Source organism: Pleurodeles waltl, chromosome 6 (genome assembly GCF_031143425.1).
Source record: "Pleurodeles waltl isolate 20211129_DDA chromosome 6, aPleWal1.hap1.20221129, whole genome shotgun sequence".
Lineage (NCBI taxonomy): Eukaryota > Metazoa > Chordata > Amphibia > Caudata > Salamandridae > Pleurodeles > Pleurodeles waltl.
Window position 1 is genome coordinate 1648546517 of NC_090445.1, and position 27968 is coordinate 1648574484.

At 42.8% G+C, this 27968-nt stretch overlaps 1 protein-coding gene across 5 annotated transcripts in view; it reads left to right on the top strand.

The window, feature by feature from the left end:
- BRD3 (bromodomain containing 3) overlaps window positions 1-27968 on the top strand; it is a 506564-nt gene that overhangs the window by 218195 nt on the left and 260401 nt on the right. For all 5 annotated transcript variants that reach the window (XM_069241568.1, XM_069241563.1, XM_069241564.1 and 2 more), the window contains 2 exons: window positions 9028-9236; window positions 14570-14944. In XM_069241568.1, the coding sequence (XP_069097669.1) occupies window positions 9028-9236; window positions 14570-14944 (584 nt within the window). The remainder of the gene's footprint in view (window positions 1-9027; window positions 9237-14569; window positions 14945-27968) is intronic.

The window sequence follows — 27968 nt, forward strand, 5'->3', positions numbered from 1 at the left end:
TTAGGTTCAGGGGGGCTCAGAAATCCTCGAGCCAGACCTGGGTTGACTTTGTTGACTACTCAGTGAAAACACTAGATGGTTGGATTCAAGGCAGTGGTGTAAGTAATTATGATGGGCTGTACAATTTATTTGTGAAAGAACACCTGTTAAGTAATTGTTTCAATGATAAACTGCATCAGCATCTGGTAGACCTAGGACCAATTTCTCCCCAAGAATTGGGAAAGAAGGCGGACCATTGGGTCAAGACAAGGGTGTCCAAGACTTCAACAGGGGGTGACCAAAAGAAAGGGGTCACAAAGACTCCCCAGCAGAAGGGTGATGAGACAACCAAAACTAAAAATAGTAAAGAGTCTTCTACAGGCCCCCAAAAACCTGCACAGGAGGGTGGGCCCAGAGCCTCTTCACAAAACAATGGGTACAAGGGTAAAAACTTTGATCCCAAAAAGGCCTGGTGTCATAGCTGTAAACAGCATGGACACCAAACTGGAGACAAGGCCTGTCCCAAGAAAGGTTCCACTCCAAACTCCCATCCAGGTAACACTGGTATGGCTAGTCTCCAAGTGGGATCAACAGTGTGCCCAGAGCAAATCAGGGTCCACACTGAAGCTACTCTAGTTTCTGAGGGTGGGGTGGATTTAGCCACACTAGCTGTCTGGCCGCCTAACATGCAAAAATACAGACAGCAACTCTTAATTAATGGGACTAGAATAGAGGGCCTGAGGGATACAGGTGCCAGTGTCACCATGGTGACAGAGAAACTGGTTTCCCCTGGCCAATACCTGACTGGAAAAACTTACACAGTCACCAACGCTGACAATCAGAGAAAAGTACATCCCATGGCAATGGTTACTTTAGAATGGGGAGGGGTCAATGGCCTGAAACAGGTGGTGGTCTCCTCAAATATCCCAGTGGACTGTCTGCTTGGAAATGACCTGGAGTCCTCAGCATGGGCTGAGGTAGAGCTAAAAACCCATGCAGCAATGCTGGGTATCCCTGAACTGGTGTGTGTGAAAACAAGAGCACAGTGCAAGGCACAGGGTGAAAAAGTAGAGCTGGAGTCTGGAAAAATGGCCCAGCCTACCAAGAGAACAGGAAAGTCAGTTGGGAAACCAACTGCAACACAGCAAAAGAAAGGGAACCTCTCTTCTCAGGAAGAAGTTCTGCCCTCTGAGGGAACTGAGCCTTTGGAGCTTGAACCTTATCAGGTTGAGCTCTTAGGCCCAGGGGGACCCTCAAGGGAAGAGCTGTGTAAGGGACAAGAAACCTGTCCCTCTCTTGAAGGCCTTAGGCAGCAAGCTGCTGAAGAGTCCAAAGGCAAGAAAAATGGAACACATAGGGTCTATTGGGAAGATGGGCTCCTGTACACTGAGGCCAGAGACCCCAAACCTGGTGCCACTAGGAGAGTGGTAGTGCCTCAGCTGTTCAGAGAGTTCATCCTAACATTGGCCCATGACATTCCCCTTGCTGGACATTTGGGACAAACCAAGACGTGGGAGAGGTTAGTCAACCACTTCTACTGGCCCAATATGTCCAACATGGTTAAGGAGTTTTGCCTCTCCTGCCCCACCTGTCAAGCCAGTGGTAAGACAGGTGGGCATCCAAAGGCCCCCCTCATTCCACTTCCAGTGGTGGGGGTGCCCTTTGAAAGAGTGGGTGTGGACATAGTTGGTCCACTGGAACCTCCCACAGCCTCAGGAAATATGTATATCCTGGTAGTAGTGGATCATGCTACCAGGTATCCTGAAGCTATTCCCCTTAGGTCGACTACTGCCCCTGCAGTAGCCAAGGCCCTCATTGGTATCTTTACCAGAGTGGGTTTCCCTAAGGAGGTGGTGTCTGACAGAGGTACCAACTTCATGTCAGCATACCTAAAGCACATGTGGAATGAGTGTGGAGTGACTTATAAATTCACTACACCTTACCATCCACAAACTAATGGCTTAGTTGAGAGATTCAACAAGACATTAAAAGGCATGATCATGGGGCTCCCAGAAAAACTCAAAAGGAGATGGGATGTCCTCCTGCCATGTCTGCTTTTCGCTTACAGGGAGGTACCACAGAAGGGAGTAGGGTTCTCACCCTTTGAACTTCTGTTTGGTCATCCTGTAAGGGGACCACTTGCCCTTGTTAAAGAAGGCTGGGAGAGACCTCTCCATGAGCCTAAACAGGACATAGTGGACTATGTACTTGGCCTTCGCTCTAGAATGGCAGAGTACATGGAAAAGGCAACCAAAAACCTTGAGGCCAGCCAACAGCTCCAGAAGTTTTGGTATGACCAAAAGGCTGCACTGGTTGAGTTCCAACCAGGGCAGAAAGTCTGGGTTCTGGAGCCTGTGGCTCCCAGGGCACTCCAGGACAAATGGAGTGGCCCTTACCCAGTACTAGAGAGGAAGAGTCAGGTCACCTACTTGGTGGACCTGGGCACGAGCAGGAGCCCCAAAAGGGTGATCCATGTAAACCGCCTTAAGCTCTTCCACGACAGGGCTGATGTCAATCTGTTGATGGTAACAGATGAGGATCAGGAGGCAGAGAGTGAACCTCTCCCTGATCTTCTGTCATCAGACCCAAAAGATGGTACAGTAGATGGAGTGATCTACTCAGACACCCTCTCTGGCCAACAGCAAGCTGATTGTAGGAGAGTCCTACAACAGTTTCCTGAACTCTTCTCCTTAACCCCTGGTCAGACACACCTGTGTACCCATGATGTGGACACAGGAGACAGCATGCCTGTCAAGAACAAAATCTTTAGACAGTCTGACCATGTTAAGGAAAGCATCAAGGTGGAAGTCCACAAGATGCTGGAATTGGGAGTCATTGAGCGCTCTGACAGCCCCTGGGCTAGCCCAGTGGTCTTAGTCCCCAAACCTCACACCACAGATGGAAAGAAAGAGATGAGGTTTTGTGTGGACTACAGAGGGCTCAATTCTGTCACCAAGACAGATGCTCATCCAATTCCAAGAGCTGATGAGCTCATTGATAAATTAGGTGCTGCCAAATTTCTAAGTACCTTTGACTTGACAGCAGGGTACTGGCAAATAAAAATGGCACCTGGAGCAAAAGAAAAGACAGCATTCTCCACACCTGATGGGCATTATCAGTTTACTGTTATGCCCTTTGGTTTAAAGAATGCCCCTGCCACCTTCCAAAGGTTGGTGAATCAAGTCCTTGCTGGCTTGGAGTCCTTTAGCACCGCTTATCTTGATGATATTGCTGTCTTTAGCTCCACCTGGCAGGATCACCTGGTCCACCTGAAGAAGGTTTTGAAGGCTCTGCAATCTGCAGGCCTCTCTATCAAGGCATCCAAATGCCAGATAGGGCAGGGAACTGTGGTTTACTTGGGCCACCTTGTAGGTGGAGGCCAAGTTCAGCCACTCCAACCCAAGATCCAGACCATTCTGGACTGGGTAGCTCCAAAAACCCAGACTCAAGTCAGGGCATTCCTTGGCTTGACTGGGTACTACAGGAGGTTTGTGAAGGGATATGGATCCATTGTGACAGCCCTCACTGAGCTCACCTCCAAGAAAATGCCCAAGAAAGTGAACTGGACTGTGGACTGCCAACAGGCCTTTGACACCCTGAAACAAGCAATGTGCTCAGCACCAGTTCTCAAAGCTCCAGATTATTCTAAGCAGTTCATTGTGCAGACTGATGCCTCTGAACATGGGATAGGGGCAGTTTTGTCCCAAACAAATGATGATGGCCTTGACCAGCCTGTTGCTTTCATTAGCAGGAGGTTACTCCCCAGGGAGCAGCGTTGGAGTGCCATTGAGAGGGAGGCCTTTGCTGTGGTTTGGTCCCTGAAGAAGCTGAGACCATACCTCTTTGGGACTCACTTCCTAGTTCAAACTGACCACAGACCTCTCAAATGGCTGATGCAAATGAAAGGTGAAAATCCTAAACTGTTGAGGTGGTCCATCTCCCTACAGGGAATGGACTTTATAGTGGAACACAGACCTGGGACTGCCCATGCCAATGCAGATGGCCTTTCCAGGTTCTTCCACTTAGAAAATGAAGACTCTCTTGGGAAAGGTTAGTCTCATCCTCTTTCGTTTGGGGGGGGGTTGTGTAAGGAAATGCCTCCTTGGCATGGTTGCCCCCTGACTTTTTGCCTTTGCTGATGCTATGTTTACAATTGAAAGTGTGCTGAGGCCTGCTAACCAGGCCCCAGCACCAGTGTTCTTTCCCTAACCTGTACTTTTGTATCCACAATTGGCAGACCCTGGCATCCAGATAAGTCCCTTGTAACTGGTACTTCTAGTACCAAGGGCCCTGATGCCAAGGAAGGTCTCTAAGGGCTGCAGCATGTCTTATGCCACCCTGGAGACCCCTCACTCAGCACAGACACACTGCTTGCCAGCTTGTGTGTGCTAGTGAGGACAAAACGAGTAAGTCGACATGGCACTCCCCTCAGGGTGCCATGCCAGCCTCTCACTGCCTATGCAGTATAGGTAAGACACCCCTCTAGCAGGCCTTACAGCCCTAAGGCAGGGTGCACTATACCATAGGTGAGGGTACCAGTGCATGAGCATGGTACCCCTACAGTGTCTAAACAAAACCTTAGACATTGTAAGTGCAGGGTAGCCATAAGAGTATATGGTCTGGGAGTCTGTCAAACACGAACTCCACAGCACCATAATGGCTACACTGAAAACTGGGAAGTTTGGTATCAAACTTCTCAGCACAATAAATGCACACTGATGCCAGTGTACATTTTATTGTAAAATACACCACAGAGGGCACCTTAGAGGTGCCCCCTGAAACTTAACCGACTATCTGTGTAGGCTGACTAGTTTTAGCAGCCTGCCACAAACCGAGACATGTTGCTGGCCTCATGGGGAGAGTGCCTTTGTCACTCTGAGGCCAGTAACAAAGCCTGCACTGGGTGGAGATGCTAACACCTCTCCCAGGCAGGAATTGTCACACCTGGCGGTGAGCCTCAAAGGCTCACCTCCTTTGTGCCAACCCAGCAGGACACTCCAGCTAGTGGAGTTGCCCGCCCCCTCCGGCCAGGCCCCACTTTTGGCGGCAAGGCCGGAGAAAATAATGAGAATAACAAGGAGGAGTCACTGGCCAGTCAGGACAGCCCCTAAGGTGTCCTGAGCTGAGGTGACTCTAACTTTTAGAAATCCTCCATCTTGCAGATGGAGGATTCCCCCAATAGGGTTAGGATTGTGACCCCCTCCCCTTGGGAGGAGGCACAAAGAGGGTGTACCCACCCTCAGGGCTAGTAGCCATTGGCTACTAACACCCCAGACCTAAACACGCCCTTAAATTTAGTATTTAAGGGCTACCCTGAACCCTAGAAAATGAGATTCCTGCAACAAGAAGAAGGACTGCCCAGCTGAAAACCCCTGCAGCGGAAGACCAGAAGACGACAACTGCCTTGGCTCCAGAAACTCACCGGCCTGTCTCCTGCCTTCCAAAGATCCTGCTCCAGCGACGCCTTCCGAAGGGACCAGCGACCTCGACATCCTCTGAGGACTGCCCCTGCTTCGAAAAGACAAGAAACTCCCGAGGACAGCGGACCTGCTCCAAGAAAAGCTGCAACTTTGTTTCCAGCAGCTTTAAAGAACCCTGCAAGCTCCCCGCAAGAAGCGTGAGACTTGCAACACTGCACCCGGCGACCCCGACTCGGCTGGTGGAGACCCGACACTTCAGGAGGGACCCCAGGACTACTCTGATACTGTGAGTACCAAAACCTGTCCCCCCTGAGCCCCCACAGCGCCGCCTGCAGAGGGAATCCCGAGGCTTCCCCTGACCGCGACTCTTTGAACCTACAGTCCCGACGCCTGGGAGAGACCCTGCACCCGCAGCCCCCAGGACCTGAAGGACCGGACTTTCACTGGAGAAGTGACCCCCAGGAGTCCCTCTCCCTTGCCCAAGTGGAGGTTTCCCCGAGGAACCCCCCCCTTGCCTGCCTGCAGCGCTGAAGAGATCCCGAGATCTCTCATAGACTAACATTGCGAACCCGACGCTTGTTTCTACACTGCACCCGGCCGCCCCCGCGCCGCTGAGGGTGAAATTTCTGTGTGGACTCGTGTCCCCCCCGGTGCCCTACAAAACCCCCCTGGTCTGCCCTCCGAAGACGCGGGTACTTACCTGCAAGCAGACCGGAACCGGGGCACCCCCTTCTCCCCATTCTAGCCTATGTGTTTTGGGCACCACTTTGAACTCTGCACCTGACCGGCCCTGAGCTGCTGGTGTGGTGACTTTGGGGTTGCTCTGAACCCCCAACGGTGGGCTACCTTGGACCAAGAACTGAACCCTGTAAGTGTCTTACTTACCTGGTAAAACTAATCAAAACTTACCTCCCCTAGGAACTGTGAAAATTGCACTAAGTGTCCACTTTTAAAGCAGCTATTTGTCAATAACTTGAAAAGTATACATGCAATTTTGATGATTTGAAGTTCCTAAAGTACTTACCTGCAATACCTTTCGAATGAGATATTACATGTAGAATTTGAACCTGTGGTTCTTAAAATAAACTAAGAAAAGATATTTTTCTATATAAAAACCTATTGGCTGGATTTGTCTCTGAGTGTGTGTACCTCATTTATTGTCTATGTGTATGTACAACAAATGCTTAACACTACTCCTTGGATAAGCCTACTGCTCGACCACACTACCACAAAATAGAGCATTAGTATTATCTATTTTTACCACTATTTTACCTCTAAGGGGAACCCTTGGACTCTGTGCATGCTATTCCTTACTTTGAAATAGCACATACAGAGCCAACTTCCTACATAGATATTTTAATAAATTCCACACCCCTGAATCTACTTGTCAAGTTAAAAAAAAATCTACTTGTCCCTTTGGTGTCATGTAGTGCAGTGACAAATTGTCGCAGCCATCTCATTATGTAAGAGCTCTTATAGCCTGTCTGATTATGCCAGGGCTATGCCTGTCACAGGGCTGGGATACTTGCAATTTCAATCCTTATTATAGCAATGTCCTTATTTTGCCACATTTCCACAGATCTACGTTCTGGGGCTGGAGGAAGCAGTAAGCAATAGTTCCAGGACTGGAATGCCTTGGAGTCTGCAATCCTATTAACTTGCATGTTTTAAGGATTTTCACCAGCTCTTCGCTAATCTTTTCCAATATTCAGAAAGGTTGGAAATTTACTCCTGACATGGGCAGAAGTAAAAGTTCTTCCAGGGTTTGGGGAAAAAAGTGGGTGGAGGCAAAGTGAACTTGTAAATGCTCAATAGATTTTCACATGGTCAAATCTACACATGCATGTTTGCCTGTGCTAAAATACAGTTCACAAATATTTTCTAGGACTACGATTTACTGGTCTAAGTCTTTAACTCCTTGTGAATTCATAAAAGCCACTAATTCAAAGACATATACCATGGGTGCACGTTTGTGTCTTTCTTCAAGAATTGAGCCGTAATTAAGTCTGGTGTTAACAAAGACATCTTATTTTTATTACATTTCTATTTCTCTGTCGATTTGGCTGACTTTACTTTGAGTGATGGCATTCTGCTCTTCCACAAGGAGCATATTGGCACTCAAAGTAGTTATGTTTAGTGCCAGGAGCCACTGTGGCAATTAGTGGCGTAACAAAACTGGAGGGGGCACCCCCTCGAGAGGGGCTGTGGGGCCTTTGTTACGCTACTGGTGGCAATGTGTGCTTTTTAAAACCAAAAACTTATTTTTCATTTTGCCAGTGTTTGTTACAATGGTGATGGCCTGGCAACTCCCAGAGTAATAAAATGTTACAAAAGCCATGTCAAAACAAGACATGCATTGACAAAAACAAAAGGCTAAAAAAAAAAAAAAAAATGTTGGACAGGTTAGCTTTGCCAGTGCTTGTTTATTTTCAAGCTTCCAATAATCTTGTTGAAAATGACGCTTCAAAGAAATTGCACCTAAAATCTGAGTAGCAAAACATTACCCCCCTATGCATTTTTTTCTTACAATCTTTTGCAAACATGGGCATCTAATAAGAGAGCATTCTGGGAGCATTATACCTAGCCTCATAGTTTTATAAGTTTCAAACGTGTGTAGGCATTTTTTTTTTATATACATAACTGGAACCACTGACGGTAGTGCAGTGTGACCTTAAAACGTTTATTTACAGCGCTCACCCTAAAAATGAAGGCTTTAATGAACCATAAATACAAGTTGAAACAGCATTAACATATGGACAAATATTACCTCAACTGCAGAGAGTTCCCTTCTCTGTAAGCTGGCAGCCAAAGGGTTTGTCTTGCATGGGGTTGGGCATTCTTGTCCAAAGGACAAAATAAATATGAAAACGAGCTGCCCTTGACCTCAAACAATATATCCCGGGTGTCAGGCGATAGGAATTGCACATCCCTGCATCAGATATGCTTGCTTTTTCTCCAGCGTTTCAGTTTGTTTTTTTAAATTTTATTTCGTTATTTTTTTTTACTTTAAAAAAAAACATGTTTCATGGACAAACATTGGCAAAGGCAGCAACTCTGCATTCTCATTATAAAGGGGAATCCTATTGGCTTTCTCAGTGTTCAAGAAATGTTCCAGGTATGGTGGTATAGAAAGCAACATCAAAATAAGTGTTCATTTTCAACAGTCCGTTGTATAGACTCTTATTCTAAAAGGGGCAATCATGTGGGCCAGGTGTCTGTGATTTATTTGGACTAATTCAGATGCTTTAAATGTAAACCTGCTATTCTCTTCTGAAGTTTACTTGTTTCCCTTATTTTCTATCTTAAGAATCTTTGTGGACTGGATGAAGTTAATGCCCCTCTTCCATGCACCACAACAGCAGATGGAGATAGTGATGTTTACTGAATGTCATATCTAAAGACTTCTATATGAATTCACTTTCAAAAGACCTGTGTTTATGATGAGATCTACGGCATACATTTATAAAGACTGCTTTGTTTACAATCATGACACTTCTCTTGTGGGTCGTGGGCAATATTGCATCCTTAAATCTGTTGGGTATAATAAATAAGTGCTGAACTGGTTTTGATCAATGATGAATTATTCCAAGAATTAAAAAAAGTTTTTGTTTTTTAAATTTGTTTTTAGCTAAAGCGACACAGCAAACTGTAGTGTCTTCGGTGTCTCTGCCAGCTCCTGCACAAACCGTCCCTCCAGTTATCTCACAAACTCCTGTTATAGCTGCAACTCCAGTGCCAAACCTACCTACAAACGTCACACCTGTACCCACACCTTCCCCTCCTGTTGTCGCTCCTCCGCAGATACCCGTGGTACCTCCAGCTCCACCTGTGGTCAAGGTAAATAATTGAGCTTTAGTATTTTCCCAGTGAAACACTAGTCCCGGTAAGCTTTATTTGACTTTACTGCTTTTTGTAAATTCCACTAGTGAAAAGTTAGTTTGGTACAGGACTTTGCGCAGAGCGTGAAATTCAGAATTATGTGGAAAACGCTTGGTTTTGTAAGACTGTTACTAGGTTTGAAGCAAATTAATGGCATTTGGGGGGGGGGGGGGATTCAAGTTGTAAATGGGGTGTAAAATGTGCATTTGGGAAGTTTGACTCGATGCCTATTTGGGTTTACAGTGCAGTGCTCCAGGTTGGTAGCCCGAAAGTTACCTTTACTGTCTTTAAAGCAGATACTGCCAGCTGTCAAATAGTTTAACTGCAGTTACCCGCAAAGTAGCTTCCTGGATGTATGTCCCCGCGTTTGAGGCTCTAATTTCCTTCACAACTCAGTCCAGGGCAGACTCCCCCAGTGGATTGAAACCTTTTTGGGTAATGCATGATTTTCTGTTTGTTTCTACCTCGCTTTTAAGGGCCCTGCTTTCTAATTGTTTCATTGTTTAGGACCATTAACAAATATCTCTTGAAGGAAAAGTTATAAGCAACCCCCTTCCTTTCCATGAACAGGGAAGGTATCCCTAACGAAGCAGGTCCTCGTTTATTTATTTTTTCAAATAATCGGAGGAAACTGAGTATGATGTCTTGATAGAAAATCGATGGTGCGCACAATCTTAAAACATTTTAAAGCTGGAGTTTTTGCTTTTTCCTTGACAAAAAATGTTTGTTGCCACATGTCCAAAAGTTATTTGTAACCAATGTCTGGTCAGTAGTATATAAATAAGCTGACAACATTATTTTTTATTTCATTATCCATGGAAAAGGGTTTATTTTTATTATATTTAAAAACCGCTCTGGCATCCCATGCCAGTTAGAATACTTGGTCCTAGCAACATCATAGAAGGTTCAACTGTAGAAGAATTACGATTACGGGTAAGTAACTTAACTTTATGGCTTCTAATTCTGCTTTCATTGCTAGATGCAGTGGAAATAGAGGACTTCTCCAACTCTGTTCAAAAGATATAGGTCAGTCTTAAGCCCGCTGCCCTGAACATCAAAAGAGTAATGCTCTGGGCAGTATAAAATTCTTCTCTTCTCTCCCATATTTAGGTTGTGTCTGACGCCACATCTTGCCTAGTAAGGTAGAGGGTTCTTTAACAGAATAAACAATGTAGGCTAGAGTTTGTATCCCAGTCTGGCTTCTTTATTGATAGACTTCTGGTCTGTCATCCAACCTGTAGGAACATTGACAACAAATCTCGCACACAGTTATCTCCTTTTGCTATTTTGGTAATGCTTACTTGAGGAGATTAGATGCTTCTGAGGGGTAGAAGATGTGGGAGATTAAAGCTCACCCCTAGTGTATATTTGTGAGCTGTCTGGAAGCATAATGATATTCTAGCCGCAACCACAGCTTTAGCGTACTGTCTCAGAGTTTTCAGAGTTTGTTTTTCAAAATTCTGCTACCAATTGATTTATTGCCCCTGTTTTGAGCTGTTGTGTCATGAGTTGCAGCATTCAGGCAGTATTTTCCGCTTGCATGCTTAAAACTTACTGATACAAACAATCAAATGCTGCCTGTTTGCTGGTCCCCCTTAACTGTGTCCACAGAGGGCGTGATTTTAGATTTCGACGGACGAGTTATTCCATCACAACAGTGACGGATAGCCCGTCCGTCTAAATAGAAATCTCATTATGTCCTATGAGAAGTTTCAGAAAACTTTCTCAAGATACCTTTGCTTGCAAAGTTACTTAAAACATTTTTGGTTATGATGCTGTTCTCATTTGTGGTTTTATACAGTTTTTGACGTACATTTCATGATTCTTTCCTATTCCCTTTCTCTTTTTTTGTACATTATTGTAGATGAGACCCAATTATCATTTATGTAGAAATATTCTGTTTTTTTGCATTATTTATAAATAAAATCTCCTATAGGTTTAATATAAATTATGGTAATAAAGCATTTTTATAGTTTATTAAAAATGGATACACATTGTAAATCTTTTTCTCTTCATAACATATCTTTTATAGTCTGATTAATAAAGTAGCATAAGATAAATACATTATCAGACTTACTGCAGGATTTTTATATAGCGCAGACACTCAAAAACAAAATTGTGGGATCCCAGAACATTTTTACAAGCTGCGAAAAAAAACCTCTCCAACCCAAGAAACACTAAAAAAAGAAAAAATGCCTGCTACAGTAAAACATTTGATTTACATTTTTGATCTTTTGAAAACCTAATGGAGAAAATAGCTAACTCCATTAACAATAGGTTGAGAACCATAAAACCGTTATAACACAATGAAATAGTCTCTCCTTTCCCCCTTTTAAAGTGTAAAGAATTGAAGGAAGTTGTCATAGGCAAGTATATTAGCCTAGAAAAGCTGCATTGTCACTTTAAAGCTGCCTTTCATCCAACAATGCAGATCAGTGACAGGTTATGTTTTGAGCTCTGTGGACAGGATCTCAGAATTCAGACGTCTGGTATGTTTCAGAGGTGTGGAATTCCTATAGCCCTATGCCCAGGACATATTCTTTTGGGTCAAGGACAACAGGTTTTCATGTTTAGCCCTTGGAACAAGTAGGCCCAACAGCAGAAACCCTTTGGCTTCCGATTTGCAGTAACCCCATTATGGAGTATGGAAGGTAATTGTCTGAAGTTAAGGTAATATCTGTGTCCTTATGTTAATGCTGTTTGAACTTGTATTTATGATTCATTAATGCAAAGCTTTTATTATCAGGGTGAGCACTTTAACTGTTGTAAGCTTGGACTATACTGCTGACAGCGGTTCCAGTAAACAAAAATGTGTGCACACGTTTACAAAGTTCAGCAATATGAGGCTATGTATAATGTTCCCAGAATGTTCCCTGGTTAGACGCAAATATTTGCAGAAGACTGCAAGTAAGATTGATTCTTTATGTTCAAAATAAAATGTTTAAAGAAAAAAATGCAGTTAGGAAAAACATGTTTTGCTAAATTACTTTGAAAGTTTAATAGCATCATTTAGTAAAATGTGTTGATGCATACGAGTATTTACAAAACAGTCATCATGAAAAAAATCAGTGTAACCAATTTCAACAAGATCATGAGAATTGTGAAAATAAAAAAAGCACTGGCAAATCTAATAGGTCAGACATTGGTGGTCAGTCTTTTGTTCTTTTCAATGTGTCTTGTTTTGACAGCTTTTGTAAAGAGTTATTGTGGGTGCTGCCGGGCACGCACCATTGTAACAAACATTGACAAAAAGCTAAAATATTTTTTGGTCTCTTAAAGCACACATTGTCACCATAGTTCCTGCCTCTGATCAAAACTACTTTGTGTCCAGATATGCACCTTATGAAAGAGCATATTTTATCACTCAGATTGAAGTCAGCCGGCAAAAGTATAGAGAGAGATGGAATTTTAATAAAAACAAAAGATCTTGGTTAAAACCATAGTGAGCAAAAGAGTGTTGGATTAAATTCGGATCTGTGACCGGGGGGGGTGAGTGTTTGAAAAGTTTCAGCACTCCGTCTATTATCCTTTTGTGTTGCTTGGTTAAAACTAGACCTAATTAGGGGTCCAATTCTCTAAAAAAAAAAAAAAAAAAAATCACAAAAGATTTCTTTGCATTAATGCAGAGTTTTTGTATTTCGTGAGCTCAAAAGAATTTACACAAGTAGACCTAAAAGTTGTACGCCTAGAAAATGTTTGTGAACTGTATTTTAACACGAGCAAAAATTCATGTGTGGATTTACTCATGCGAAAATATGAACGTTTCCAAGTTCACTTTCCCTCCAACCACTTTTTTTCCCAGCTCTGGGTTTTCCCCCCTTGTCAGTAGTCAATTTCCAACCTTTTTCAGTATGGGTAAAATATTAGTAAAAAGCTGGTGAAACCCCTTAAAACGTCCCAGTTGGTAGGATTTCACAGACTCAAAAGGGCATCCAATCCCTGAAACTATTGCCCCTCCAGTATGTAGATCTGCAGAAAGGGACAAAAAAAGAAAATTCCTTGTGTTCAAATCCTAGTGTAATGTTAGCCCTGGCATAATCAGCAAGGCTTTTATCAGAGCTCTAATGGAATGAGATTGCTGCCATAATTTGTCGCTGATCTACATGCACCAAAGGGACAAGTAGATTTCTTTTACAGGACAAGTAGATTCATGAAGCAACTTGTTACATGGACAAGTAGACATTTTAATAAATTCCACACCCCTGATGTTTTGTGTTTCGCTCCGCATCTCTTCCCATTTTTTTCAATTCTGATTTGACAGTTTAGGTTTGGCACATCAGGAGAGGTAGTTGATTCCATAGACTCTTACCCGGTACACTAATGAGCTTACATCTGGATTCTATGTGCTTTGATTTTTGTAATGGCTAGTTCAGGGTCTTGTGTTGAGTTTACATATCCTACAGTATTGTTGGAGCTATAACTGGTCTGACAAACACTGGTTACCAAGCCATAAAAAAATAGAGAGCCATGATTTCAATATGCTTATCGACTTGAAGCCAGCCTTACAAAGTATGATTGTTAAAAATGGGATGCTCTAAGGCAGGAATTGTTTAGAGAACCTGGTTGTTTACATGCTGAAGGCCATCTTTAAATATAAATCTTTTTGAGGGACAACACTGAAGATTAAAAATACCATAGGAAATAATGCTGCCTGAACTATTTGGATGAAGGTAGCCATACTTATGCAAGGCCTTGCTCCCTGGCAGCAAGACAGAAGCAGAACTCACATTAGTTAGACATAATATATTGAAGCCCTTGGATGCCTATTCTGAGGAGGAAATAGAGAGATAACTGTATCGTAGTCTGTGTATTTCCGGGAATGTTATAATTGACATACGAAAACATAAATGCATGCCAAAAGATGAAAGAAAGACTTAAAATAAAAACAGGTTGCAGTGTTCCAAATGGTGGTAGAGTGCACATTTGAATCTACAGAGCAACAAGCTGCCAACTGACTGTTAAAGGTGATGTGTGTGTGTGTATATATATATATATATATATCGATAGATAGATAGAATGAGAATGAATGAATTCAGGTAGCTTTTGTGGTCTACTGACAGTTAATTTTCATGTTTTAGTCTTGGTTTACAGAAGGTTTTAGTACTACTAACAAACCAACGTTATTGTAGGTAATCATTAAGGCCCTTTTTTTCAGTGTCTGTTCAGGGTCAGGTTTTTCTAAAACACTTAACACCATTAAATAGAGTAGCATGTTTTCTGAATAGATGACTGTTAATTCGTGTTTTCTTTCTCATGTTAATAAATGCTAAAACTGTTTTCAACCTTTTCAGAAAAAGGGAGTGAAGCGAAAAGCAGACACCACAACACCCACAACTTCAGCCATTACTGCAAGCCGTAGTGAATCGCCCACGCCATTATCTGAACCCAAGCAGTCCAAGATTTCCGTCAGGAGGGAGAGTGGAACGCGGCCTATCAAGCCACCAAAGAAAGACTTGGAAGAAGTAGAGCTATCACCCCAGCATGCGGGGAAGAAGGGCAAACTTACTGAGCACCTTAAGTACTGTGACAGCATCCTTAAGGAAATGCTCTCTAAAAAACATGCAGCGTACGCCTGGCCATTTTACAAGCCTGTGGATGCTGAAGCACTCGATCTCCATGATTACCATGACATTATAAAGCATCCCATGGATCTCAGTACTGTTAAAGTATGTCTTCCTTAGCTTTGTACCTTCTTCACATTAGTTATACTTTCTCATGAACAAGTTGGCCTACAGCTCTTTCCGCAAAGTTGTGTTAAACATTTCTTATCCATCGGCTATGTTCCTGATCCTGCCCTCCCTTCCCAATTTCACCGTGTTGCACAGGATGCAGGGGTGATTTATATTAAGATTTGATTTTCTAGTGCTCATGGAGTACAAGCAAGACAATTGTTTTAACCAGTGCACAATAGGGAAGAGTGATATAATCAAACCCTTTTGGTGGAATAAGTGAGTTTGAAATTTGGAGTTGCACACAGTTGTGAAAGATACAATTTGTTTTCTCTACTTCTGATTGCACTGATCTTCTCAGTCTGGTACTTTGGACAGTGCTGAATATGTCTGTTCTTCTAGTTTGGATCAACGAAGGGTATACCTTTCTCACTCTTAAGTGTATTATCTGTGGCTCTCCGAGTTGTTTTACTTCTTCACCCAATTTTTCCAGGCATGTGACAAATGTTCTCCAGATTCTTTAGATAAACCAAAACTCCTAAAACCATTTTCTGTGTTATGCTAAGGGTGTTGGAGCTCACGAACACCAAAGCTTGAGACGAAAGAGAAACCCAGACTCGCCTCCCCCACCCAACCCCAAAAAAAGATCGACAGTTTAAACACAGTTTTTAAGTATTTTCTTCAGTTTTTTTTTTTTTATCTGATCAAAGATGCTGCCATGTGTTGCTCATTTGGTAGCATATTCTGCTCCTTTGTAGCTGCTCCTTTGGAAACTGCTCTTCTGCCAAAGAAGGAAGTGCACTTTTCTAGTAATATTCAAGGTGAATTTGCCACCAGAGGAAAGTTTATGGAACTGGGAGTAAAGGATTACATTTGTTTAGACATAAAAGGAGATAAATTAGGCCATCTGAGGTTTTTAAATTGGATTCTTTGGGCCATTAGCAGCTGCCAGTGAAACTGAATCGGAGAAAATAATGTGGTCGTCAGGAGTTAATTTAACACTAGTACGGGCTGGCACTTTTTGGATTAATTGAAGCCTTCTTATCAGACTCTTAGGAAGGGACAGCCATATGCGAATGACCTAGTCCATCTGTGACTGGGTGGGTGACTGTCTTATGATTGGACAAAGGAATTAACAGTAAAATCATATTCATTATCTTGAGATGCCAGATGAAAACATTAGGGACCTTTGAAGTTTGGTATTAGAGAGGGAATTTTGCATCTAACATAACAGATTCTTAACCTAATTCGCTGCTGCTGTTATGGGGCCCGTGATGTCAGGCCTTAAGGTTGCATGCTATTTCTCTGTGCAGTTCTTGGTGATCTCTTCTGTCGTACTTCAGTTTGTAGTCATGCAGTGACTGATGAGACCAAGAATGTTGGCCTTACTAGGAACCAGTCTTGAGCTCAAACAGCATGTGTCAACAGCATAGATATGAAAGATGACACATAGCTTGTAACACGTATGCAAGGGAGGGGGGGTCAAGTAAATATAACTAGCAAAGGAGACAAAATATTTCCTTGCAGCGCTCCACATTTCACAGTTGGTTATGGCTTGGGCAGACTGGAAAATACCTGCTGATGACCAGTTCAAAAATGTACATCATTTAGGTGGTGATATGAAAACCAAAGCATTTGGTCCATTTGAGGAGTATGGAATGGTCTACGTTATCAAATGAAGTGGTCGAGCAGCATCAGTGCCCGGATCTCTGTGTGATCCACGATCATTTGGATATAATTGAGATCCGAAGTTATCACAAGTTTGGTGCTCACTTGGCCTAAAACCCACTTGATAAGAGTGCAAATTGTTTGCTTGTATAAAAGTTTTTAATGTTTTAAATGCCAGCTTTACATTATTATTATTATTATTTTTTTTTTAAACTAAAATTAAGAAATATTGGATGATAGTTTATGGCTTTATTCGGAGATTAAGGGCGGCTTTAATAAATGTTTTACCATGACTGCTTTCCAGGCATGTGGAACTCTGCATATCTTTAGGTTAAGAGTGGGGTCTGCTCAAAATGTTTGTTGTTCGTATACCTGCGGAGGCCTAGGTAGTCTCAAAAGTGAGTATATTTTTTTATTATTTTTTGTTTCCTGGAGGGAAAATATCTGGCCATTCAACCGCCAACAAAATTTTCTTTCAGATTCTCTTTACTCAAGTGATTAAGGCTTCATATATGGATTTACTCTGCTTGTTTGTGTTTTTTTCAGGCTAGTAGCCTGCTATAGGAGTCTGCTGGCAAGGGTTCTCTCCTGCATTCTGTCTTTCTGTGACAGTTTTTAGGATTTATGTGACTGCTGTAATCAGAATTAAGAATGGTTCTTTACTCCCACTTGAAGAACGTGGATTGCTTACCTCCACAGAAATGGAATAGCTATTGTAAACATACATTGTTGTCATGGTTCCTCTTTGAGGTGATATATCTTTAAATTTGGCTACTGTATGGGACATTGTTTTAGTGACTCATTGGTATGGCTCCTATCAGTGCTCAAATTCATTGTTTGTTGTAACTGTGGATATGGTTGTAGCAAAACAGTTGCACTATATGTGCTTGCATTAGAATTTCAGTGCTGGAAGCATGCTCCAGGTTTCATAGGTTTGATCTGAAAAGCAGCTTCTTGCTTTGCAATGTCTGTACATCTTTAAAATGTGTTCTGTCGTTTTTACGTATCAAGCTAGAGCATTTGGAACGCACCTTTTTATCATTGTTTTTATTTCTCCGTTTTCCTTTCACCCTACCCTACCATATAGTCATGTAAAGTCTGCACAGGTATCAGTGGTGAAATTTGGGAGAGGTTTCTGCATAGCAATATTGGGCCCTTGGCTCCTTCTTTCAGCTTGGCCTGAAGGTATTACATCTCTATTGTTGGTTATATCGGTGCTCGCCTGATGCAAATTCTTCTTAGGGTTCCGTGTATGTGATTGTCTGTATTGTAGAAACCTTTATTTAATCTCTTCCTTTGTGTGGCATACCTACAATGGTACACATTCCATTTAATTTAGCTAGGTGTGGAATGCCAAAATTCTGTAGCACGTATTCCGTATAGACACACTACTCTTTGCCCTTTGTTCAAATGATAATAGTGTGTTGGTGGTCATGGGGTCACCTTAAGTTCTGGAAGTGTTCTTTGCAGGGTTGCATTATATGAACCCATCCCTGCTGCATCTTTATAGAGTAATGTTCATCTTCTCACTTCTTCTGAATCCAAGGCACCAAATCAAGGGTGGGATGTTTTCATCTTGGCATTTTATGAAGTTAGTATGAACCTGTGATACAGTACTTTATCAGCTTTCCTATGATTAAAAAAAACCCAAAACAAATGGTTAGTGTTGTTACTTCAAAGGTATTGAAACCTAAGCTAAACTGTGTGGCATTTAAGTCAAGACTTCAGAATGTCAATGATTCCTCTGAACCCCGTATACATTTAGTAGTTAACCTATGAAAAGTGAATTGTCTTAACCATGCCTGAAAGAAAATTTTAATCAACATGAAAACTTCGGACTCTGGTATAGTCTGTATTTGATACCCTCACCAGCAGGACTTTTGAATGAACGACTCCCAGCCGAAAAAATACTTTAGCCCTCATTGCTTGTACGTAAGTGTAGGAAGTTGGCTCTGTATGCACTATTTCAAAGTAAGGAATAGTATGCACAGTCCAAGGGTTCCCCTTAGAGGTAAGATAGTGGCAAAAAGAGATAGTTCTAATGCTCTTTTTTGTGGTAGTGTGGTCGAGCAGTAGGCTTATCAAAGGAGTAGTGTTAAGCATTTGTTGTACATACACAAGCAATAAATGAGGAACACACACTCAGAGACAATTCCAGGCCAATAGGTTTTTGTATAGAAATATATATTTTCTTAGTTTATTTTAAGAACCACAGGTTCATATTTTACATGTAATACTTCAAATGAAAGGTATTGCAGGTAGGTACTTTAGGAACTTTGAATAATCAAAATAGCATATACAGTTTTCACATAAATCACATATAGCTATTTTAAAACTAGACAGTGTAATTTTCAATAGTTCCTGGGGGGAGTAAGAGTTTGTTAGTTTTTGCAGGTAAGTAAACAACCTACGGGATTCAAGTTTGGGTCCAAGGTAGCCCACCGTTGGGGGTTCAGAGCAACCCCAAAGTTACCACACCAGCAGCTCAGGGCCGGTCAGGTGCAGAGGTCAAATTGGTGCCCAAAACACATAGACTTCAATGGAGAAGGGGGTGCCCTGGTTCCAGTCTGCCAGCAGGTAAGTACCCGCGTCTTTGGAGGTCAAACCAGGGGGGGTTTGTAGGGCACCGGGGGGGACACAAGTCCACACAGAAAGTACACCCTCAGCGGCCGGGTGCAGTGTGCAAACAAGCATCGGGTTTTCAATAGAAAGCAATGGGAGACCAAGGGATGCAGGCAGGCAAGGGGGGGGGGGGCTCCTCGGGGTAGCCACCACCTGGGCAAGGGAGAGGGCCTCCTGGGGGTCACTCCTGCACTGGAGTTCGGATCCCTCCGGTCCTGGGGGCTGCGGGTGCAGAGTCTTTACCAGGCGTCGGGATCTGATGAACAGTCAGTCGCGGTCAGGGGGAGCCTCGGGATTCCCTCTGCAGGCGTCGCTGTGGGGGCAACTCTGGCTACTCACGGTCTCGCAGTCGCCATGGAGTCCTCCCTTAAGTATTGTTCTCCAAGTCGAGCCGGGGGCTTCGGGTGCAGAGTAGCAAGTCTCACGCTTCCGGCGGGAAACGCGAGTTGTTTTGAAGTTGCTCCTTTGTTGCAAAGTTGCAGTCTTTGGTGAACAGGGCCGCTGTCCTCTGGAGTTCTTGGTCCTTCTAGATGCAGGGCAGTCCTCTGAGGCTTCAGAGGTCGCTGGTCCCTGGGGAGAGCATCGCTGGAGCAGTGTCTTTAGAAGGGGGGAGACAGGCCGGTAGAGCTGGGGCCAAAGCAGTTGGTGTCTCCGTCTTCTCTGCAGGGTTTTTCAGCTTAGCAGTCCTCTTCTTCTTAGGTTGCAGGAATCTAGTTTCCTAGGTTCTGGGGAACCCTTAAATACTCAATTTAAGGGCGTGTTTAGGTCTGGGGGGTTAGTAGCCAATGGCTACTAGCCCGGAGGGTGGGTACACCCTCTTTGTGCCTCCTCCCGAGGGGAGGGGGTCACATTCCTATCCCTATTGGGGGAATCCTCCATCTGCAAGATGGAGGATTTCTAAAAGTCAGTCACCTCAGCTCAGGACACCTTAGGGGCTGTCCTTACTGGCCAGTGACTCCTCCTTGTTTTTCTCATTATCTCTCCTGGACTTGCCGCCAAAAGTGGGGGCTGTGTCCAGGGGGCGGGCATCTCTACTAGCTGGAGTGCCCTGTGGCATTGTAACACGAAGCCTGAACCTTTGAGGCTCACTGCTAGGTGTTACAGTTCCTGCAGGGGGGAGGTGTGAAGCACCTCCACCCAGAGCAGGCTTTTGTTTCTGTCCTCAGAGAGCACAAAGGCCCTCACCACATGGGATCAGAAACTCGTCTCTCAGCAGCAGGCTGGCACAGACCAGTCAGTCCTGCACTGAACAATTGGGTAAAATACAGGGGGCATCTCTAAGATGCCCTCTGTGTGTATTTTTTAATAAATCCAACACTGGCATCAGTGTGGGTTTATTATTCTGAGAAGTTTGATACTAAACTTCCCAGTATTCAGAGTAGCCATTATGGAGCTGTGGAGTTCGTTTTTGACAGACTCCCAGACCATATACTCTAATGGCTACCCTGCACTTACAATGTCTAAGGTTTTGCTTAGACACTGTAGGGGCATAGTGCTCATGCACCTATGCCCTCACCTGTGGTATAGTGCACCCTGCCTTAGGGCTGTAAGGCCTGCTAGAGGGGTGACTTACCTATGCCACAGGCAGTGTGAGGTTACCCTGAGGGGAATGCCATGTCGACTTAGTCCTTTTCTCCCCACCAGCACACACAAGCTGGCAAGCAGTGTGTCTGTGCTGAGTGAGGGGTCCCTAGGGTGGCAGAAGACATGCTGCAGCCCTTAGAGACCTTCCCTGGCATCAGGGCCCTAGGTACCAGGGGTACCAGTTACAAGGGACTTACCTGGGTGCCAGGGTTGTGCCAATTGTGGAGACAATGGTACATTTTAGGTGAAAGAACACTGGTGCTGGGGCCTGGTTAGCAGGGTCCCAGCACACTTCTCAGTCAAGTCAGCATCAGTATCAGGCAAAAAGTGGGGGGTAACTGCAACAGGAAGCCATTTCTTTACAGTAAGCAATCCTTGAATTTCGCCCTGTCGATATTTATTTTGTGGGTGGACTTCAATATTGCCGACAAGTTCCCTTGAGTAATTATAATTTCGGAATATTCCTGAGCTGCTTTACACAACTTTCTGGAAACTTTTAGCACTTTTTTTGATTGTTCGCCCTTCAGTTTCCGCAAAACATGTTATTTTCTTAACTTTTCTTGTTTTTTTGCATTGCGGGACTGCTATTGGTGCTATTCGTATACTCAACGATGTTGTCCATGTATGTTTTGTGTGTTAAGTAGAACATATTCCTCTGCATAGGGTGGTGAACAAAAGTGTAATGCTGAATTGTCTTGTAGGTATGCAGAGGATAATTTGAGAGAGGTGGCTCCTGGTTTCTTTATATTATTTATTGGGGTCGTATACTTTTACCATCATTTGTCAGTGGAATATGTTTTGGATTCAAGAAAGGTCTCCAGTAAGTGTTCCGAAGCAAAACTTTTCATGCATTGTTTTGAGGAAAGGCTTTTTGGCAAATTAATAACGTTTTTCATCCAGTGGGCCAGATTTGGGGCAAAGAAAATGATTGAAACTAAGCAAGAGTTCAGGAAAATCTTATGAGTAGCTTCTGGTGTGGGTTGCCTGTTGGTTGCATAGACCTTCTCAGGAATGTAGTGCCATTGCATATAGAAGTAACCTACACCTGGTTGAACTTTCTACAGGTGAATATTAAGTATGCAATCCCCCTACCTTTCAGTTAGTTTGAATATTATTTACTGTTGACTGAATTTGTGTAAGACCTCCAAAATACCCATAAAGTAAGTGGTTTTGTAAATATATGCTATTGAAAGGGTTTCAGTTGTTCTGTGTCCTCTAAAACAATGTTTAAATGTTTATGAAAATGAAGAATCAAGCTTGAAAGAAAAACTGCTGGAACATAATCATTGGGCTTGACAGTCTTACAATATTAGCTGCATTTTGTGAGCTAAACCTGGGATCCAGGACTGAAAAACGCTTGTACATGTTTTAACTCTGTCTCCTCCAGATATGGCATTAATGTCTATTCAGTTAGGCAGTAAAGTCCATGCTTGTTATATTTGTTCAGGCTTCTTACAGAAGAACACTGTTGCTTACTTCTTTCAGAACCAGTTGAGAGCTTTCAGTAAAAATTAAGTCATTTGTTTTTCTCAATTGCCTGTGTTGTACTAGGACACTTGTGTACGTGGTTGGTGTAATTTTGTGTGTGGTTGATGGCTAATTTCAGGTGTGTGGTGCTTTTCTTACATCTTTGGTTGAGCCCAGGAAGCACACGTGCTCTGTCTGCAAGACGTGCTGTGTTGAGTCTATGGGTTTTAACCGCACCACTGTTGCCATTCGTTCTTTGTTGTGCTTGTCTTAAATGCTTCCTTTTTATTGGTGCATTTCTCTAAATGTCCTTCCTTTGTGTGCTTAGTTCTCTCCCAGGCTATTTCACTAAAAACATTTTTGTTGGCCATCACACTACGTTCATGCTTCCTCCTGTTACAGCAAGTGATGGCCCCTCTTCCCATATGGGCATTGCAGCCTTAGTGTTCTTTTGGTTGTCCATAGCAATGTCTTCATACCACACCAGTGAAAACACTGTGTTTAGAAAGGCCCCAAAAGTTTCAGGTTTCGTTTGTTCATGTGCCTCAGTTTGGGTATACTTCATTGATGTTTTCCATTCCACTTTTTCCTCCACTGCTGTTTATAGAAATAATTGGCTCTGTGTGCGTGTCCAGCAAGCGCACACTCATCCACTTACAGTCCTCATTCTAAAGCCCTCTAAACAGTGCTGCAGCTGCTTCTCTGATCCCAGTGGTAAATCCTCATTCTTAATCCCATAGACAGTTCTTCTAGCTGCTTCTCTGGTCCAGGTGGTAATTCCTCCTTAGTCCTGCAGACAATGCTGCAGCTGCTTCTCTGGTCCCATTGGTAATTCCTCATTCTCGGTCCTCTAGGCAGTGCTGCAGCTATGTCTCTGTTCATACATCCACCATGCTACAAACCAAAACACATAGGTAAAATACATTGTTATTTGCAACACCAGTAGCTCAAACTCTATCAAATGTGAGACCTATTGGATTACCTGGTGGTGCAACTTGTAAGAAACGGACTGGACCAGGTAGACTAGCGGATGATGTCATGAATGCTGATTTGAAGGCACTCATTATTAATGAAGAGATGTCCTTGTCCAGGTGCATCTCCCCAACTCAGAGGGTTTTAAAAGGGAGGCATACAGGGAGTGCAGAATTATTAGGCAAATGAGTATTTTGACCACATCATCCTCTTTATGCATGTTGTCTTACTCCAAGCTATATAGGCTCGAAAGCCTGCTACCAATTAAGCATATTAGGTGATGTGCATCTCTGTAATGAGAAGGGGTGTGGTCTAATGACATCAACACCCTATATCAGGTGTGCATAATTATTAGGCAACTTCCTTTCCTTTGGCAAAATGGGTCAAAAGAAGGACTTGACAGGCTCAGAAAAGTCAAAAATAGTGAGATATCTTGCAGAGGGATGCAGCACTCTTAAAATTGCAAAGCTTCTGAAGCGTGATCATCGAACAATCAAGCGTTTCATTCAAAATAGTCAACAGGGTCGCAAGAAGCGTGTGGAAAAACCAAGGCGCAAAATAACTGCCCATGAACTGAGAAAAGTCAAGCGTGCAGCTGCCACGATGCCACTTGCCACCAGTTTGGCCATATTTCAGAGCTGCAACATCACTGGAGTGCCCAAAAGCACAAGGTGTGCAATACTCCGAGACATGGCCAAGGTAAGAAAGGCTGAAAGACGACCACCACTGAACAAGACACACAAGCTGAAACGTCAAGACTGGGCCAAGAAATATCTCAAGACTGATTTTTCTAAGGTTTTATGGACTGATGAAATGAGAGTGAGTCTTGATGGGCCAGATGGATGGGCCCGTGGCTGGATTGGTAAAGGGCAGAGAGCTCCAGTCCGACTCAGACGCCAGCAAGGTGGAGGTGGAGTACTGGTTTGGGCTGGTATCATCAAAGATGAGCTTGTGGGGCCTTTTCGGGTTGAGGATGGAGTCAAGCTCAACTCCCAGTCCTACTGCCAGTTCCTGGAAGACACCTTCTTCAAGCAGTGGTACAGGAAGAAGTCTGCATCCTTCAAGAAAAACATGATTTTCATGCAGGACAATGCTCCATCACACGCGTCCAAGTACTCCACAGCGTGGCTGGCAAGAAAGGGTATAAAAGAAGGAAATCTAATGACATGGCCTCCTTGTTCACCTGATCTGAACCCCATTGAGAACCTGTGGTCCATCATCAAATGTGAGATTTACAAGGAGGGAAAACAGTACACCTCTCTGAACAGTGTCTGGGAGGCTGTGGTTGCTGCTGCACGCAATGTTGATGGTGAACAGATCAAAACACTGACAGAATCCATGGATGGCAGGCTTTTGAGTGTCCTTGCAAAGATAGGTGGCTATATTGGTCACTGATTTGTTTTTGTTTTGTTTTTGAATGTCAGAAATGTATATTTGTGAATGTTGAGATGTTATATTGGTTTCACTGGTAATGATAAATAATTGAAATGGGTATATATTTTTTTTTGTTAAGTTGCCTAATAATTATGCACAGTGATAGTCACCTGCACACACAGATATCCCCCTAACATAGCTAAAACTAAAAACAAACTAAAAACTACTTCCAAAAATATTCAGTTTTGATATTTATGAGTTTTTTGGGTTCATTGAGAACATGGTTGTTCAATAATAAAATTAATCCTCAAAAATACAACTTGCCTAATAATTCTGCACTCCCTGTATCTTCTAGGAGCTCTTGATAAAACTTGACTATGTACTTCTTGGACCTTTTGTGTGCCAGAATGGATTTTAAGAATACACTCATTGAAGAAAGCTGGCCTTCACAGAGAATAAATATGAATACGTCAAAGTGCACATAATCTGTCCTGTGTTTAAAATGTAAAAAGGCAAGAATGGATAAGGCAATCTTTTCCCATCATACTTGTTAGAAAAAATATGAGAGCGCCCCAAATCATTAAACCTTGGGGTGAAATGGATAGAGACAAGCTGCTGAAAGTGGGCATTTATCAGATGACAATGTAGAGTCACTGTAAGGTTTCTTCTGGCTAAATGTGACCATAGTTTTAGGACTGCTGGATTGAGCGAGGTGGATACTTGAAAGAGAACTGCATGTACAAAAGGCAAAATATCTGGCAATATAACTTGACTGACAGACTAACAGTGGTTATAACATAGATGCCAACCACAGTACATTGCCTTCCTGGGTGTTCAGTTTAAGGCTTAGAAAGAAAGATGTAGCAAGTCATGAACTCTCCTTCAAGAGGACCGCCAGCCCATGGACAATGTCCTATGTGTGTAGAAATTAAAGCTGAACTTCCTTGTTGCTAGTTTTGTTCATGAGTAGCCTGCCCATAAATTGGATTTGAGTGCTTTTCTGAAAGTTTCAAAATCATTGTTCAATGTTGTGATTGCAGAGAACTCAGAAAGCACGACTGTCTTGTTTGAAAAGTGCACTGTGTGTGTTTCACCACCCTGCTACCTTCACTTTGGCATATTCGTGATATGCTATAAGTTTTTCGATCTTTCGTGTAGGCAAAGCCTGTGATTGCTCGGCATGTCCTGTTCTTGGTATGTAGCTTTAAGAATGGCAAGTGATAACTTTACTATTTCTTGTAAACACATTTATCTGCAAACCTACATTTTTTTATAGGCATATCTACTGTATACTCTTGGAGCTTATTGCCCTTGTGCCGCATCACTGGCTCTGTGCCACGTACATATTTTAAATCTGTTGACATTCATATTGTAGAAGTTATAAAGTTAACGGAGTGCATTCATAGTTCTGTTGTGATCCGAGACAGCAGTACTTTTGAATGTCTAATTAGGAGAGTGTATAGTTAGTGTCCCCTGTGTGGGAAGAGTTACTTTGCAGGATAATCTAATTGTGTGGATGTAGACTTGCCATTATTGCAAAAGGTTACAAGATCATTGTGCCTTTGAGTACTTAACATCAACTAGTTTCACTGTGCATTCGATGTCTGTTGACTCGTGGTAAGAAAGATACGTCAGCTAGATCATTGCAGCTCTTTGAAATGCCAGGCAGCTAAGATTTCGGATTCTTGCTGAAAATGGTTCCAGAGCTTGGATAAATGTACCATGAAGGTAACCCTACGGATGAACGTCGTCTTTCTGAGCCAAGTAATGGTCAGGATAGGGTAGTTAAAAAAGTTATCCCCACGATGTTTTGAACCTGGGTCTTACCTGGAGATGCACACCTATTTACAAAATTAATTTCTCTGCTAGTGCTCCTTAAATGCCCACTGTCTCAGTGGAGAAGTTTTGCTTTTGTAAGTTCTGATGCAACGGTGTTAAAGTAATCCACATTTGTGTGTGATGATCTCAAGTTGTATACAACAGTGGACGTTATATGCATACCCTAAATCTTTTCTACTTGGCGCCTTGCAAATGCACTTTTCTTTTCTGATGACCGGCACAGTTAACTTTTTGTTTTATGAAGTAATTTGTTAGCGGTAGTTAGTCTTGATCTATTTGCATTGCCACTGCATTCACTTCCCTTATTTCCTTCTGCTTACTTGACATCTGTCTGTGGTTGTCACTGGTATTTTTCATTTGTTATTTAGCTCACTTACTTGCGACATATGTGCTTGTTGTGCATTAGTCAGTGTGGTACTGACCTTGTGTTTTGTTGTGTTTTTGCTTGCTTTTTGACTTGGTGCTCAGGTACCTTTTCTTCTGCTTACTGAATTTGTCTGTTCTTATGTGTTCCTGTCACTCATATTACCTTTCTCTTGAAGTATTGCTCATTGTCCTGGTCGTTCCATTTGCATTGTTGCTACCATGTTTAAAAGTATTGGGGGAAAATAATTTTACTAATAGCTTTTTGTGCTAAAGTATTGGACCTTGTGGCCCAAGCGGCTTGTTGGGCCTTTTATTGATTCTGGGTGCTTTTCAGTGCAAGGCAGCTTATTTTTGTTCTTCGTGTATGCTCTAGGAGTTCTTTTTCAGATGTAAGAATCACCGCAACCATTTTATGGTGTTGAAGTATATGTGTGTGTTGAATTAGTTCAGATTGTACAGCTAAGAATGTTACTTCCTTGTTGTAGGCATGCTTCCGTTTGGCACCTGAAGGCAAACTTTCATAGGACAGATTTAAGGCTGAACCATTTATTAGCACTGAAGAAATTAGAGAGATGGACCTTCAGTTTAGAACCTTAGACCAGTAGGAATAAACAGAATAAATGAAAGTTTTCTGTGTTGTCACTTAACTGCTGTAGCTAGCACCTACCTCTGTCAAGTGTTATGCTTGAGCATATGGGCTTTAACACCAGAAATTGTGTTATGCAATACTTAGCATGTGATGTTCACTTACATCTTATATTATGGTGACCTGCTTTGGTAGGACTTGTAAATGTCTCCTACAGGAGACAACACTGTTGACCTTTTTTTCTTTTTGGTTGACTATGTGCCTCATCTTATAACTTGGAGTAATAGTTTGTCTGCTTAACACGGAACATTTAAAGTTTTTAAAGCATTAATCTTCCTCCTCACAAGCAAGTTTATTATTTGAAAACCCAAAGCTTTTGGTTTGTAGATTGATCTTGGCTCACTGGCATCAACACTTGAAATCGTGGTACCCATTGTGTATATGTGGTTTGCTATGCTATGTCACCTCTGCTACTAACACATCAACTGCTCCACTACTAGAAATTCTTAACCCACATGGAAAATAAATGTGAAGTCTTAAGTA